The 13918-nt window shown below is 52.3% G+C and overlaps 1 protein-coding gene across 1 annotated transcript; it reads left to right on the plus strand.

The window, feature by feature from the left end:
* The first annotated feature begins 939 nt into the window (after positions 1 to 939).
* Igfbp4 (insulin like growth factor binding protein 4) lies at positions 940 to 12660 on the plus strand. The gene is made up of 4 exons (XM_041644023.1): positions 940 to 1565; positions 7973 to 8118; positions 9162 to 9296; positions 11372 to 12660. Exons 1-4 carry the CDS (start codon positions 1217 to 1219, stop codon positions 11504 to 11506), a joined length of 765 nt encoding a protein of 254 aa, XP_041499957.1. The 5' UTR covers positions 940 to 1216; the 3' UTR covers positions 11507 to 12660.
* The last annotated feature ends 1258 nt before the right edge of the window (positions 12661 to 13918 follow it).

The raw sequence follows: 13918 nt of genomic DNA on the forward strand, positions 1-13918 counted from the left end.
TTCCCATTTCCAGAAGGATTTCTGCGAGGGGTAGGGAATAGATACGCTTATCAATAGGCTGTCACCCAGGGGAGAAGTGGCGTCGGGAAAATTAAGAGGCTTCCCTTTCTGGAAATCTTTGACTGCCACCTACTGGGAAATGGTCACAATAACCATACAATTACACAATGAGTACAAAGAGCGGTGCTCCCTGGGCTTGTTGAACGTACGTCTTGGTATATGGCCAATGTCAGTCTTGTAGGCCAGTCTCCTTCCAGAATTTAAACGAGGCAGTAGAGGTGAAAACATCTAAGAAAGAGGAAGAGGCTTGGCTCTTTGTCCTGGAGTTGTGGAAACAGTACAGCCAGACTCAAATGGAACCTGGGGCGGGGTCAAGCGGCAGAGATTCTAGGGGCAAGTGAAAAGACGGCTGCCTGTCGGTGCCTCAAGCCCCGAGCTCTCCTGAACCCCTTATAAGAGTGCTTGCCCCACCTCACACAGTGTGGTCTTCAGAGATTGAGACTGAACGTGCCAGGGAGTGGGGTAGGGTGGCGGCCTCCGGCCAAGGAAGGTGACTGAACGCAAGGACCTTGAGTCGGCTAAGAGGTCAGGTTCTCAAGGGTTGCTCAGGTGTCTGGGAAGGAATCCTTCGAGGTCGAGGAAGGGAACCAAGCAGCACCCCCTTCGCCTCTCCTCGCCCTGCCTCCCCCAACCTCCCGAGGGCTCTGGTTCAGAGGCTCAGAGGCCTTTTGCACGCTGGTCACCGCTTCCAAACTGCGCTGTTTTTTTTTTTTTTTTTCCTGCAGAGCAAAGGACTTTCAGATATTGTAGCGGTGGCTGTGACTCAGGCCAGCGCCCCCTCCCCCTAACGGCCTCTTCTCCCGCTCCAGTTCCCCCTCACCCGCCTCTGCTCTCCCACCTCAGGGACGGCGCTGGGGGTGTGGCCAGGGGGCCGGTATAAAGTCCCGGGAGCCGGTCCCGGGCAGCCGCTCAGCCCCCTGCCCCCGCCGCCTGCTGGGCCGGGCCGAGGATGCAGCGCAGCGCCTGGGTGGCCAGGCTCGCTCCGCTCCAGCGTGCTTGCTAACTTCCCCAGCTCCGTCCCTGCCTGCCGGGGCCGCCCCGTGTCCCCACGCCCTCCGGGTCTGGTCCACTTGGCGCCCTGGGCGCTGCCTCCGGGTCCCTTGCAGCCCGCTCGCGAGTCCGCGCTCCCCTTCTGTGCCCAATCTTCGTCCTCACCATGCTGCCCTTCGGCCTCGTGGCCGCCCTGCTGCTGGCCGCAGGGCCTCTGCCGAGCCTGGGCGACGAAGCCATCCACTGCCCCCCCTGCTCCGAGGAGAAACTGGCGCGCTGCCGCCCCCCTGTGGGTTGCGAGGAGCTGGTGCGGGAGCCTGGCTGCGGTTGTTGCGCCACTTGTGCCCTGGGCTTGGGGATGCCCTGCGGGGTGTACACCCCACGCTGTGGCTCAGGTATGCGCTGCTACCCGCCCCGGGGAGTGGAGAAGCCCCTGCGCACACTGATGCACGGGCAGGGCGTGTGCACGGAGCTGTCGGAGATCGAGGCCATCCAGGAAAGCCTGCAGTCCTCTGGTAAGGCATACCTACCATTCCTTTGTCACCTTTTCCAAGAGCCCACTTCCTTGCCACTTGGCTCCCATTCGGGTTGGCCTGGGAGGCCCTTGAAAGCTCCCAGTGAGTTGAGGAGAAGGGAGGTACGTGGCAGAGCCTGAAAACTGGCACTGAATCCCAGTGCCAGTTGCCACTGCTCAAGGGGAACCTGGTACCATCCCTTCAGCTCAAACCTCCCTTCTTTGGGAAGCGGGGCCTCCGTCTCAATGGTAAGCCTGGCTCCTGAGGCGATTATGGTAAGTAAAATGACCTGGTTCAGTTACATTTGCCAGAAAACTGCGATAAGGATGGTGTGTGTGGGGGGTGTGTGTGGTGTGTGTGTGTATGTGTGTGTGTGTGTGTGTGTGTGTGTGTGTGTGTAGTGTGTTGGGGGGGTCCTTTTCTGTTCCTGATCCAGGGCCTGCTCCACACCCATTTTCCGGTGACACCCAAAGGTGTGAGGAACCAGGGCCTAGACTTTTCAATCGTCACCCTATGGTGAAGTGGGGCATACAAATCCGAGGGACTCCGATAGTAAAGAATGAGATTTGTGCTTCCCGGAAGGCCCCAGAATCAGTGGAAGGCAGGGCTCTTTCTGCCAGGCTGGCACATCCAGGTTTCTTGTTCCTTCCTCCCGGCAGGTGTCATCTGAGGGGACCGGAGGGAAGTGCTGGCTGGCAGCCCAGAGCTGCAGAAATCTTGGGATTGTATGGGCTGAGAGGAGAGGAGGGACAGATGGACAAGTAGACGGTTTTCAGAATGTTCCTTGCGCTGATCTTGTATTTACTTTTCCCTGTTCTCATTTCTCAGTGGGCCTTTCTCAGTTTCTTCTAAGAATCCTTCTCTTGCTCTTTTGTTATTTCCTGCTGTGTGGCCCAACTTCTAGTTTCTCCAAACAAATCCGAGTTCTTTTTCCTCTCGCTCTCCTGAGTTCTATAGGTTTCCTTCTCTCGCTCTGCTTTAGTTTGCTTTTCTGCTGGCCTCTCTCTTTTACCTCAGACTCAGGTGCTCTTTTGATGTCTCTCTTGGTGACTGTTCTGCCTGTCTGTATCCCCGACTCTGGTGATTGTCCCTTCTGGGACAGCCTTGCTGCCGCTGAGCGGCTGAGCAGCTGAGCCGCACTCTGCCGCTTCTCTCTTTTCCTGCTGCTCACTCTTCCATTGTTGCAGTCCGGATGCTGGGACTTCGGCCCCAAGCTTCCTGCTCTGGGTCCCAGACCGGTCCACTTCCTCAACCCTCAGCAACTTATTAGTCTGAGGAAAGCAGGATGCAGGGAAAACAGGAAGGAGGTGGACCCCAGGGGTGCCTCTCTGCCCTTCCTGCCCCTGAGAGTTGGGTCAGCAGAAACAGTCTGGGAGAAATGCCAGCCTGGCACCCAGCGTTGCCGGAGGGGGAGGAGGGTCCCGGGGGAGAGTGATTCCTTGATCTTGGGGGCAGTGAGAGCAGGAGACAGGGCTGCATGTTTAGGGTGCCCACTTCGAGTCTTTGCTGTCTACCAGTTTAGTGGGCATGTAGCAGCGGGTGAGGGTGGCTGGTAGTCTCCTCTCTTCCCAACTTGAGCACGAGCCAGAAGAGATCTACAAGAGCCTTCTCTTCTGGTTGAATAGAAGCATCCCTACATTGTGGAGGAAAACTGGATCCCCTCGGGGGTTCGGAACTCCTGGCACGGTTTATGGTTATTCTGTGGATGTGAGGCTTCTAGAGGAGTCTGGAAATGGTCTGTTTTAGACTTCGGGTCTCAAGTCACTAATTCTCCTCCCACTTCCTGACCTTGTCTTCTGCCCACACCGTGGATACAGCTATCTGAAGAGGGAAGATCAGAAACCAGAAGGATCCTGGCTATCCTTGAACTCTCTCTGCTGACCAGGCTGGCCTCAAACTCACAGAGATCTGCCTGCCTCTACCTCCTCACTGCCGGGGTTGAAGGTGTGCACCACCACCACCTGGCTAACATTAGACACTCGATTGGCAAGCTATGGCCAATGCTTCCTAGTACTTCCTTGTCATGGCCTGGCACCTTTGCATCATGGGAGGAGTACCCATAGAACTGTACAAAGGCTATGCGGGGTCTCTGGTGAAAGATGGAGCAAGGCTCAGTCCCTACCTCACACCTTACTTTGTCAATGGACCATTGTCCTTTGTGGTCTCCAGGTTTGGGATCCATGTTCTGAAATACTTTGGTGAAGGGTGTTAGTCTATTCTTTCTGCTCTTTGCTCTTGGGTCGGAGCTTCGGCAGATGATTTAAGTAAGTGGTCCTTTGGCACAAACTCTCCTTTTTTTTTTTTTTTTTTTTGGTTTTTCGAGACAGGGTTTCTCTGTGGTTTTGGAGCCTGTCCTGGAACTAGCTCTTGTAGACCAGGCTGGTCTCGAACTCACAGAGATCCGCCTGCCTCTGCCTCCCGAGTGCTGGGATTAAAGGCGTGCGCCACCGCCCGGCGATTCCTTTTTATTTTTTATAGTGGCATGTTGTCCTAGCCTGCCCTGTTCTCCTTTCTAACAGGTTGGGGATCAGCACTACCAAGGCTACCAGAGATGGGGTCAGGTGCATGCGTCATAAGTCTACAATTTCATATCATGATATTGACCCTCGACTCTTGAAATTCAAGAGAATGTTCAATGGGGAGGTCAAGCTTGGGACAGGGAGTTCCTAAACCAGGCACTAGGTCCCTCTGGGACAGGGTTAGGGAACAGGCAGGCTGGGTTAATTTTTAGTCAACACAGCAAATATTGTCCCACTTTGGTACTGGGAATCTAGTCATGTCATGGAAACTGGGCCTTCCCAAACATCCTGTGCTTTAGGGGAGAGGGGAGGAAGAACATGGATGCCTAGTGTTTTTCTTTAATACCGATGAAGCCCAAATTATTGATGCTTAAAGCGGCCAAAGACGAGTCTTCCTTCCTCTTTTCTACCTCAGTTTTCTTCTCGGTCAAATGCCTCGTCGTTTTGAGGTGCCTGATACAGAGTGTAAGGTCAATTTGGAGTGGTGATGAGGGTGTGATTGAAGAGGCTAAGAGACTTTGCAGAGCATAGGGTGAGAGAGAGTCACAGGGGGTGGAGAAGGGTTGGTCGTTTTTGCAGGGTCTCTTGTCTCCTTAGAGGCCAGCAGCAGGAAGCAACAGCAAAAGGCACCCCTTGATCAAAATCTCATAGAAACCTGGGGTCTGTTATGGGCGGTCTTCGATTCTTCAGCCAAGGTCTAGGGGATGAAGGAAGAGTAAGGCATTTTTGGTGGGCAGGTGGGTGACTCTCCAGAGCATGGCTGACACATCTCAGTCTGGGTGGCAGAACCCACTCAGTTCTTAGCCTGTGTGACTTGGAGGGGTCAGGGGCTGGTCCTGAGGAGAAATCATGGAGGTGAAGTTAGGCAGAGGGATCTTTTGCCTCTACTGGGGCCAGAGCTGTATACAGCTTCTCCTTGGGGGCTTGCCCCTTGCCCTGCTCTGCTATTGAGCGAGGAGCAAGATTTGTGCCATGGCTGGCTGGCAGTGTGCCCAGCTCCACATGCTCCATGCAGGAGCTAGAGGAGGAGACCGGCTCCGCTTTGGCAGCTCCACTTTCTAGACAAGCTTTTTGAAGCCCCCAAAAGAGGAGGGGTCTGCCTCCAGCTCCTGCTCAGGAGTATTGGGTGTTTGGTAGAAGGCATTAGAAGCTAACAGTGCTAGCAAGTTAATGTTTTTGAGAGGCTCAGCACTACCCCCCATCTTCCGGCCTGCTCAAGCTCCGTACCTAAAAGTGGACTCTCCAGGTACGCATGGACAGACAAGGAAAAGTTACAGATTAAATGGAGAGTCAACAAACGTGGCCAGAGAAACTAGGGTGTTAGTATGTCCTGGCCTGGTCTGTGTTTTTGGCCAGAGCAGGGTCAGAGTACTTGAGTGGGTGGAGGTGTGCACACCTGGAAAAGCACGTGCCTGGACATGTGGTTGTTCATAAACATTTGTGGTTCTGTGTGGTGGATGGATGTGGACTTAATCTGTGTTATGCCCCAAGACCGATTAGAAGCTACTCTCCTAAAATGGTGGGTTTTACTCTAAGTGTAGATTTGAACCAGGGGTCACTGGGCTAGGCCATGGAAACAGCCATGCCCAGCTATGTCCAGTTAAGCCCCTCTACGACATGGGACCGTTTAATTCTGACATCAGCATGAGCTATGCTTCTAGGCTCACTCTATGCCCCATGTAGTTCTAGGCTTCAACGAGCTATTCAATTGCTCTCATTAATGGTGAACATCTCAAATACCCATGGATAAGCCCCCAAGGACTCCTCACTGTTGGCTTCTACTCACAGAAGTGCCACACTGGGAAGCGGAAGTGTTGTCAAGTCTCGGGCCATCTTTCTCTGGACTCTTGAAGGCCCATCATATCAAAGCTCATCATATCTCGCTCCCAAGCTGCTGAGACAACTCCTTTCTTTAAAAGCTCCTAAAGCAAAACTGAAAAATAACATCAGGGCTGGGAGCCAGATTGTAGCGGCGCCTGCCGATAACCCAATACTTGGGCAGGGAAGGTAGGAAAAGGGGAATTCAAGGCCAGACTTGGCTACACAGCAAGTTTGAGTGAGGCCTCTCTGGGCTATATGAGACCCCATCTCAAAACAAAAGAAGAAGAGATAGTGGGGCTGGGATTGTAGTTTGGGGGTAGAATCCTTGCCTCTCCCTCCCACCCGCCATCCCTGCCTCAAATTCTTCTTTAATCCCTGAACTCTGATCCTAAAAACATCTCATGTTTACCAAAAAGAACCAGAGAGTCTGTGCAAAGGCATTCTGACTGTGAAAAGAGCCAATCAGAGAGAATAAACAGACTGGTTAAGTCATGTGACTCTCAGAACTGCCCTCCATCCTCTTCAGCTGACTCTCCCAAGCTTGATGTAGGGCCGGGGGCCCCTTTGGGACTATCTTTCTGTCACATCTGCAGAAGGATGGCTGTATCTATCTGCTTTACCTATTTCTGTCCTTTAATTTTCTACACTAACACGTCAAAATCTCCAATCCCTGGTGAGTCAGTTTTATTCTGGTATGGAATCTTAACCGTTTATATCTAAATGGTATAGATCCCTCCTTGCCTGGTGTCCCTTCATTGGTATACTTCCCTTCCCTTGTCTCGCAAACCATAAGAATAAAACAAAAACCAACTCCCCAGCTTTGGCTAGGCAGAAAAATACCATTTGACCCAGAGGCAGCTCTGGGACTGTTGCCATGTATGGAGGAACCTGCTAACTCCTCAGGAAAAAAAAAGTCCTGAGGCAAACCAGATGTAACCTCCTGTCGGCCTGCCAACATCTGGAATGCTGGCAGGGGCTCTGCTCTTGGGCCTGCATTGAGCTGCCAAGTCTGAACATTTCAGAGGTGGCTCTGATGTGCTGAGAAGTTTTTCCAACCTCCTTCCCCTGCTCAGCCTTGCATTCCGGCCCTGGCTGCCAGAAGGAAGCAGCATGGTCACAATGCGGGACCTGCTGGATGGAGCAGCTCACATAGAACCTTTAGGAGGGGCCGCAGAGACAGGGTCCAACTTCATGATTCGAATCTCCAGATAGCCCTTTTCCTGTTTCTGGGTGACTCACATGGACATCGAATGATGCCTCACGGTTAAAGATGTGAGACCTAGGGGTCGAGGCTGGAGAATGTGGGTGGCTGCTTTCTTTGCTCCGGGGCCACAGTCTCTCCTCTCCTCTCCTCTCCTCTCCTCTCCTCTCCTCTCCTCTCCTCTCCTCTCCTCTCCTCTCCTCTCCTCTCCTCTCCTCTCCCCTCCCCTCCCCTCCCCTCTCCTGTCCTCTCCTCTATCCTTTCTCTCTCTCTCCTCCCTCTCCCCTCTCCCCTCCTCTCTCTCTCTCTCTCTCTCTCTCTCTCTCTCTCTCTCTCTCGCAGACACACACATTAACAGACCCAGACAGTGGGAGAACCTTTGGGGCCAGACTCCTCGCTCATGGAAAATATGATTTTGGCCCTAGGGATCCCTGGCAGGCTCAGCCAGATGCTGAAAGAGCAGGGAAGGAGACCGGAAGAGTGAGCAGATGGAAAGGGGGTTGGTGGGAGGAGCTGAACAGAGCTGGTAGAAGATCCAGTAGTCCCCCCTCCCACTGCCTGCCTCAGACCTCCCTGCAGGGCCCAAGGGATCCCCCCCTGCCATCTGGGCTACTGCAGCTGGTGACTTATCTGAATCCTGAACTGGGTGGGGTGAGGAACAAGTCAAGGACTTCAAGAGGAATATTCTTCCAAAGACATCCAGAGGAGTGGGGTGGAGCTGGAGGCTGCTCCTATTTCTTCTGAACAGAGGCTCTGTGGTGCTATGGAGACTCCTGATGCAGGAGGAAGCAGGTGGGAGGTTGGGGGAGTGTAAACCTCTGTTCTTTTCTGATGCTGACCTCTGCCTTTCCCCCCACGGCCTACAGACAAGGATGAGAGCGACCATCCCAACAACAGCTTCAACCCCTGCAGTGCCCACGATCATAGGTGCCTGCAGAAGCATATGGCCAAAATGCGAGACCGGAGCAAGATGAAAGTCGTGGGAACACCCCGGGAGGAACCCCGTCCTGTGGTGAGCACCTCTGACCCACAGATATATGCTTACAGAAATCCCATTACTAGATCTGGGCTATGTTCACCCAGCACACCCCAGAGCCTTCTGGGTGTACAAGAGCCCAGGGAGAAGCCTCATTTTTCTCTTCGTGATTCCTCTTCCGTTCTGCACAGAAATATGGCATAGCTGAGTTGATTGATAAAAGCAGGATCCAGGCTCCCTAGTGTTTCTTTCTTTTTTTTTTCTTCTTCTTCTTCTTCTTTTTTTTTTTTTTTATTTTTCAAAGACAAGATTTCTCTGTGTTGATCTGGTTATTCTCATACTCACTATGTAGACCGGGCCTTGAACCTAGAGATCCGCCTGCCTCTGCCTCCCAAGCACTGGAATTAAAGGCATGTGCCACTACCACCTAACTCTTGGTCCTTTTCTTGGATTCTCTGCCCAAATCTTAGAAACAAAAGGGTTTAGTAAACTGGCCATAGCAAGAGAATTTGGGATTCTCTAGGGTCTGGCTAATTGTTCCAGTGGGTGCAAACCTAGATGTTATTTTGTTTATTCCTTTTGTTTAGGTCTATAAATCACCAAGGCCTCTTTCCTTACCACTCCCTTGTTAACCCTTGCCCCCTTTTTTCCTAATTATTTCTTGTGAGATGAGGGTCTCACTTTGTAGCCCAGGCAGGCCTAGAACTTCCTGTTTATACCAGGGTAGCCTTGAACTTGCAATAGTCCTCCTGCCTCTGCTTCCAGAGTGCTGGGGCTGCAGATATGTGCCACCACTGCCTGTTTGTTTTTGAGGCATGCTTTAGTGTCTATCCTTGTTAGTTGAATCTAAGTTTCTGCTTTCACTTCTTGTGCCCCTGCCCAGTACCCAGGCCTTGACTCTTCACACAGGGCCTTTAACCCTCTTGTTTCTCTCCCGACCTCCCCTTTTTTTTTCCGAGACAGGGTTTCTCTGTAGCTTTGGACCTGTCCTGGAACCAGCTCTGTAGACCGGGCTGGAGCCCCAGCTTGGTCTCCCCGCCTTTCTCTTCTGCTGAGCAGTTTTGTTGTTCACTCCCCAGCCCCAAGGTTCCTGCCAGAGTGAGCTGCACCGTGCCCTGGAGCGACTGGCTGCCTCACAGAGCCGGACCCATGAAGACCTCTTTATCATCCCCATTCCCAACTGTGACCGCAATGGCAACTTCCACCCCAAACAGGTGGGTCTCCCCTCCTGCTGCGAGGTGCTGGCCTCATCCTGGGGAATGCCTGGCTCCCCTCAGGATAGGAAGAGAAGCTCCCCAAATCCAACCCAGCCGTTTTGGGTCTCCCTCAACCCTGTTCTAGCCTAAGACTCTTAGCATGTTCTGTCCATCTCATTGTTTTAAAGATGAGAGACAGACTCAGAAAGGAGCAGAGGGGCCTGGGCAGCCGACACCACCACTTGCCTTCCTTCTATGGCTGTTTGCAGTTCTTGAGAATTCCCCTTCTGTGCCATAAACCCTGCTCCCAGTGCTCCCCCTCCTCCTTCTTTGAAGTAGTGCTCCTTGTGTCTGAATGTCTGCAGCTTCATCTGGGCTTAGGGACAGACCCCAAGTTATGAGACGTCATGGAGAAAAGAACGCACACTTCTGCAGCTGAGCTCAGATTCTCGGGTGCAGTAAGGATGGAGGTCGAGCTGGGCCTAGTGACCCGAGACAGTGGTGGGGTTGGAAGCAGACGAAGAGGGATCAGGAGAGAAGGCAGCGGGTAGCGGCCTCACATTCATTTACTCCTTCAGAATGCCCCGCATGCTGGCATGTACATATAGCAGGAGCAGCCCGCTTGATCTCATCTCTGGCCCATCAGGAGGGTGGTATATCTTGGCAGGGTACTAGAGTGCCTTGTGCTCAGTGTGGTCTGGGGAGCCTTGGCCTGCTTCTCTAGGTTGTGTCAGTGTAGGGACATATGTCACCCTCCCACTAGGGAAATAACCTCATTGTGGGCTGCTACTCAACCAGCAGAGGCCTCACTAGGAAGATGACACTCCTGTCCTGGGTCCTTCCCAACATGGGAAGATAAGGGGTGTGATGGGCCAGGGATGGTGGCTCAGAACCTGTGCCTGACCTATCGTCAACCTTTATCCCAACACAAATTCCATGTCTCAGTTCTTAACAGCACCGCTCCCCCCAATTAAACAAACCAAAACAGCAAAAACACCCAACCGTTTCTAAGAATGGTTTTGGGGTTTGTTGAAAAATAAGGAGAAAGTGCAGAATTATCACCCTCCCTCCCCGACAGGGTTTCTCTGTGTAACAGTCCTGGCTGTCGGGAACTCACTTTGTAGACCAGGCTGGCCTCGAACTCACAGAGCTCTGCCTGTCTCTGCCTCTCGAGGGCTGGGATTACAAACATTAGCCACCACCACCCGACTGTAGAATCACCTTATACTGGGCCCTCTTCACAGCTGATTTCATCACTTGTATCGAAGAGTAGTGGGGTCCATTGATGCAAGTATTAACTGAAGTCCAACGTACCGGGATTATACCGGGGTTTGTTTTTTATGTTATATAATGCTGCATGTATTTTTTTACCTTTAATTTTTGTTGCAGCAAAAAAGCTGTGACGCTTGGCTCTTTATCCCCACACCAGTTCTGAGTCTTGAGCCAATCTGCATTCCAGCTTTGAGTCTGGCTTTGAAATATGCTTCTGGGCCCCACCCCCACCCCAGTCTAATTCTGACCTGAAGTTTAGCCTGACTCTGTTCTTCTGACCTTGACTTCTGTCTTTATTCTGATTTAAGTTTCTTGCAACAGTCCTCCTGCCTCTGCTTCCTAAGGGCTGGGGTCACAGGCCTGTGCTAGCACGTCTAGCCTAACTGCTTCTGACTTAGGCTGCCCACTTTGCCTGGCTCACATTTTAGCGTTTTAACCATAATCCCTAACCCAGCTTCAGCTGTGGTCCAGATGCTACCTTTACTCCAACTTGGATCCTGCTCCCACCTTTAATTCCATGTTTCAAGTCCCAGCCCAGTCACAACCCAGCTGAATGAAACATTTTCAAAGAATCCAGCCTTTACAATCCTTCTATGCCTTTAAGTCTAAGGACTTTCTTAGGTCCCTGACCAGAAGAAGCTCTCTAGAACGTTTCCTTGGACAAGTCTCCCTACTGCAGTGAGCTCTAGGGACTGGTGCTCAAAAAGAGCGCTTGCCTTCAGCTGTCATTTTGGAAGAGCGATCGTCTGATCTGGGGGGCCAGGCTGGGGACGTGGTCTTCCTGGGAGCTGATCTCTCCTTCTCATGCCCTTTCTTGGCAGTGCCACCCCGCCCTGGATGGACAGCGTGGCAAGTGCTGGTGTGTGGACCGGAAGACAGGGGTGAAGCTTCCAGGGGGCTTGGAACCCAAGGGGGAACTGGACTGCCACCAACTGGCTGACAGCTTCCAAGAGTGAGGCCTGCCAGCAGGTGGGGGACTCAGTGGCCCCCACTAGGCCCCTGTGCTCTGGGGGCTGTAGAGTTGACCTGGCATGGAGTTTTGGTCTGAGTCCTGGCTCTCTGCCTCCAGCCCTTCCCAAAGTTTCCCTTGGTGTGTGTGTGTGTGTGTGTGTGTGTGTGTGTGCATGTGTGTGTGCGTTTGTGTGTGTGTGTCTGTGGGGCACAAGTGTGTCCCATGGGGTAAGCCTGAGCCTAGAGTACCCACTATGGGCTTAGATAGCCCAAGAGGTCTGAGTGTAGCAACAGGAAGCCCCAGTGTGTTTTCAAATCAATCTTGAATTCATTCATTCATTCTTCAGCCATCCAAAAACATGCATTGACAACATACTACATGCCAGCTTTAGTTTTCAGCCCTGGGAGGTCTCATTCTAATTTCCTCTGATTGTGGCATGCGAGGTGTTCCTTTAAGGTGACCGGAAGCCTAAGGAGAAAAGAAACCTCATTCTTGGAGTCGGAGAGAAAGAAAGTCATGGACATTGATCACTCTTCCTCTCCTCAATCTAGTCAGTGTGGGAAGGTGTGGAGTGGAAGGGGGCTTAAGGTTCATGAGACCCTCCCCCACGCTCAAGCCAAACTCTGTTGCTGTCCCCTGTTCTCCTTCCTCAGATTCTCCAGAGGGAAGCAACTTGAGGGGCAGGGCCCATCTTTGGGTCTGGTCTGGGTGTTGGGTCCTCTGATTAATTGCCTTGCAGATGAAGCTCTGCAGTGGGAGATGAAGGCCTGAGGACAGGGGGTGGGGAGGGGGGTATCTCTTTGAGCAGTTAAGAGCGAAGAAAGGATGTAGGATTGGATTGTGTGTGTGGAGGATTGGATGGAGAGGATACTGGGGGATGAGGAGCTGCTGAGGTCCTGGCCTGAGCCCTAATTGTGGTTACTGGTCACAAAGTCACCAGGATGACCCTGTCTTTCCAGCTACCCACTGCCCGTGGCCCCGCCTCCTTCCCCATATCGCCCTTCCCTTACACCTCCTGTCCCACCCTCTCTCTCCTCCTGGGCATTTTCTGGCTTACCTGGATAGACTTAGAGACCTGCTTGTTGGCTGTGATGTCTTTTCATTCATTTTTTTTCTTTTTTTAAAAAACAAAACAGAACAAAAACCAAAAAACGTCCAGATAATTGTGTTTGGCTTATTTTTTTTTTTAAACAGTTAAAGACAGGGATGAATCTGGGGTGGAGGGAAGGGGGCCCTGCGTGGTGGTCACCAGACTTTTCCTGCTGCAAATCAAAAGGCTTCTTGCCAGGGGACTCCCAAGGTACTCTCAATGGAGGTAGGATCCCGTGGCTTTGGAGGCCACATCCCAGTGGAGCTAGGGCATTTCCTAGAGTTTGCACAGGATGGGTTCATAGCTAACTGATGGGGATGGAGAGGGTACTCTGCACTTGAGGGACAGGATGGTGGTGGTAAATCTCAGCACATTCCACAGCTCTGGGGTCTTTGTTCTTGCCTGGGGATGGACATGCTCCAACATTCAGTTCTCAAAGACTGGGAGAGTGGGAATCCCTGACTTTAGACTCTCTGCCCCAGCCTTTGCTTCAGCACACGCTCCCACATGGAATCATAGCCGCCTTCCTATAGCTTCTGCTTCCACGTGTGTGTGTGTGTGTGTGTGTGTGTGTGTGTATCTGCTGATTTCTGATGAATGTTTCTTCCCTGGAAGTCAAAAGCACCCTGGAGACTCTGTTGAGTTTCTTGCCTTCTGGGGGATGGTGTCCTCTCTGTGTCCTTGCCCTCCAGTCCCCTCCCTGAGCTAGTCCCCTCCTAGGCTTCAAACATCATTGGCTCCCAACTTCCCCCACCCGCCATGCATATACAGGGTTTCTCTGTGTAGCCCTGACTGTCCTGGAACTCTTAGTAGATCAGCTGGCCTCAAATTCATAGAGATCTACCTGCCTCTGCCTCCCAGGAGGTGGGATTAAAGGCATGCACCACCATGCTTGGTTCCTAAATTCTTTATTATCTGGGCTTTCTTCTGAGACTGTAGTCTCCCTTGGTCTCCCTAGATCGCTAACTTGACCTCTGCAGGACAGCCTGCAGCGGTCTGGTGGCCCTGTGGCACCTGTCCGCTGCCAGCAGCAGGAGATAAAGAATACAGTCCTGTTGAGAATGTTCCCCCAGTCCCTGGCCTCCTCCTTGTGGGGTCCAGGCCAAGTCATGTTGAGGTAGTGGAGTGGTATAGCCTGAAGATAAGTTTTGGGTGCCTCAGCCAAGCACAGGCAAGCATTTCCTCAAGGCACAGCTTCCTTAGCCCCTTGCTGAGCTCTGACCTTGCACCCTTCAGGATGGACGATAGGAAAACACTTTTCTCTCAGAAACCTCCGAAAGAAGGCAGAGCCTAGCTTAGTAACTTAGTAACCCAGTGGCCCATGTC

Source organism: Microtus oregoni, unplaced genomic scaffold (assembly GCF_018167655.1).
Source record: "Microtus oregoni isolate MIOR12 unplaced genomic scaffold, Mior012 000091F_ref0000469, whole genome shotgun sequence".
Taxonomy (NCBI): domain Eukaryota; kingdom Metazoa; phylum Chordata; class Mammalia; order Rodentia; family Cricetidae; genus Microtus; species Microtus oregoni.

Bases quoted from the DNA above. Each gene is read 5' to 3' on its own strand.
- Igfbp4 (XM_041644023.1), top strand. From the start codon at position 1,217: ATGCTGCCCTTCGGCCTCGTGGCCGCCCTGCTGCTGGCCGCAGGGCCT. The intron at 8,119-9,161 runs GTGAGCACCTCT...TTCACTCCCCAG, and splicing joins GGGAGGAACCCCGTCCTGTG to CCCCAAGGTTCCTGCCAGAG. The intron at 9,297-11,371 runs GTGGGTCTCCCC...CTTTCTTGGCAG, and splicing joins GCAACTTCCACCCCAAACAG to TGCCACCCCGCCCTGGATGG.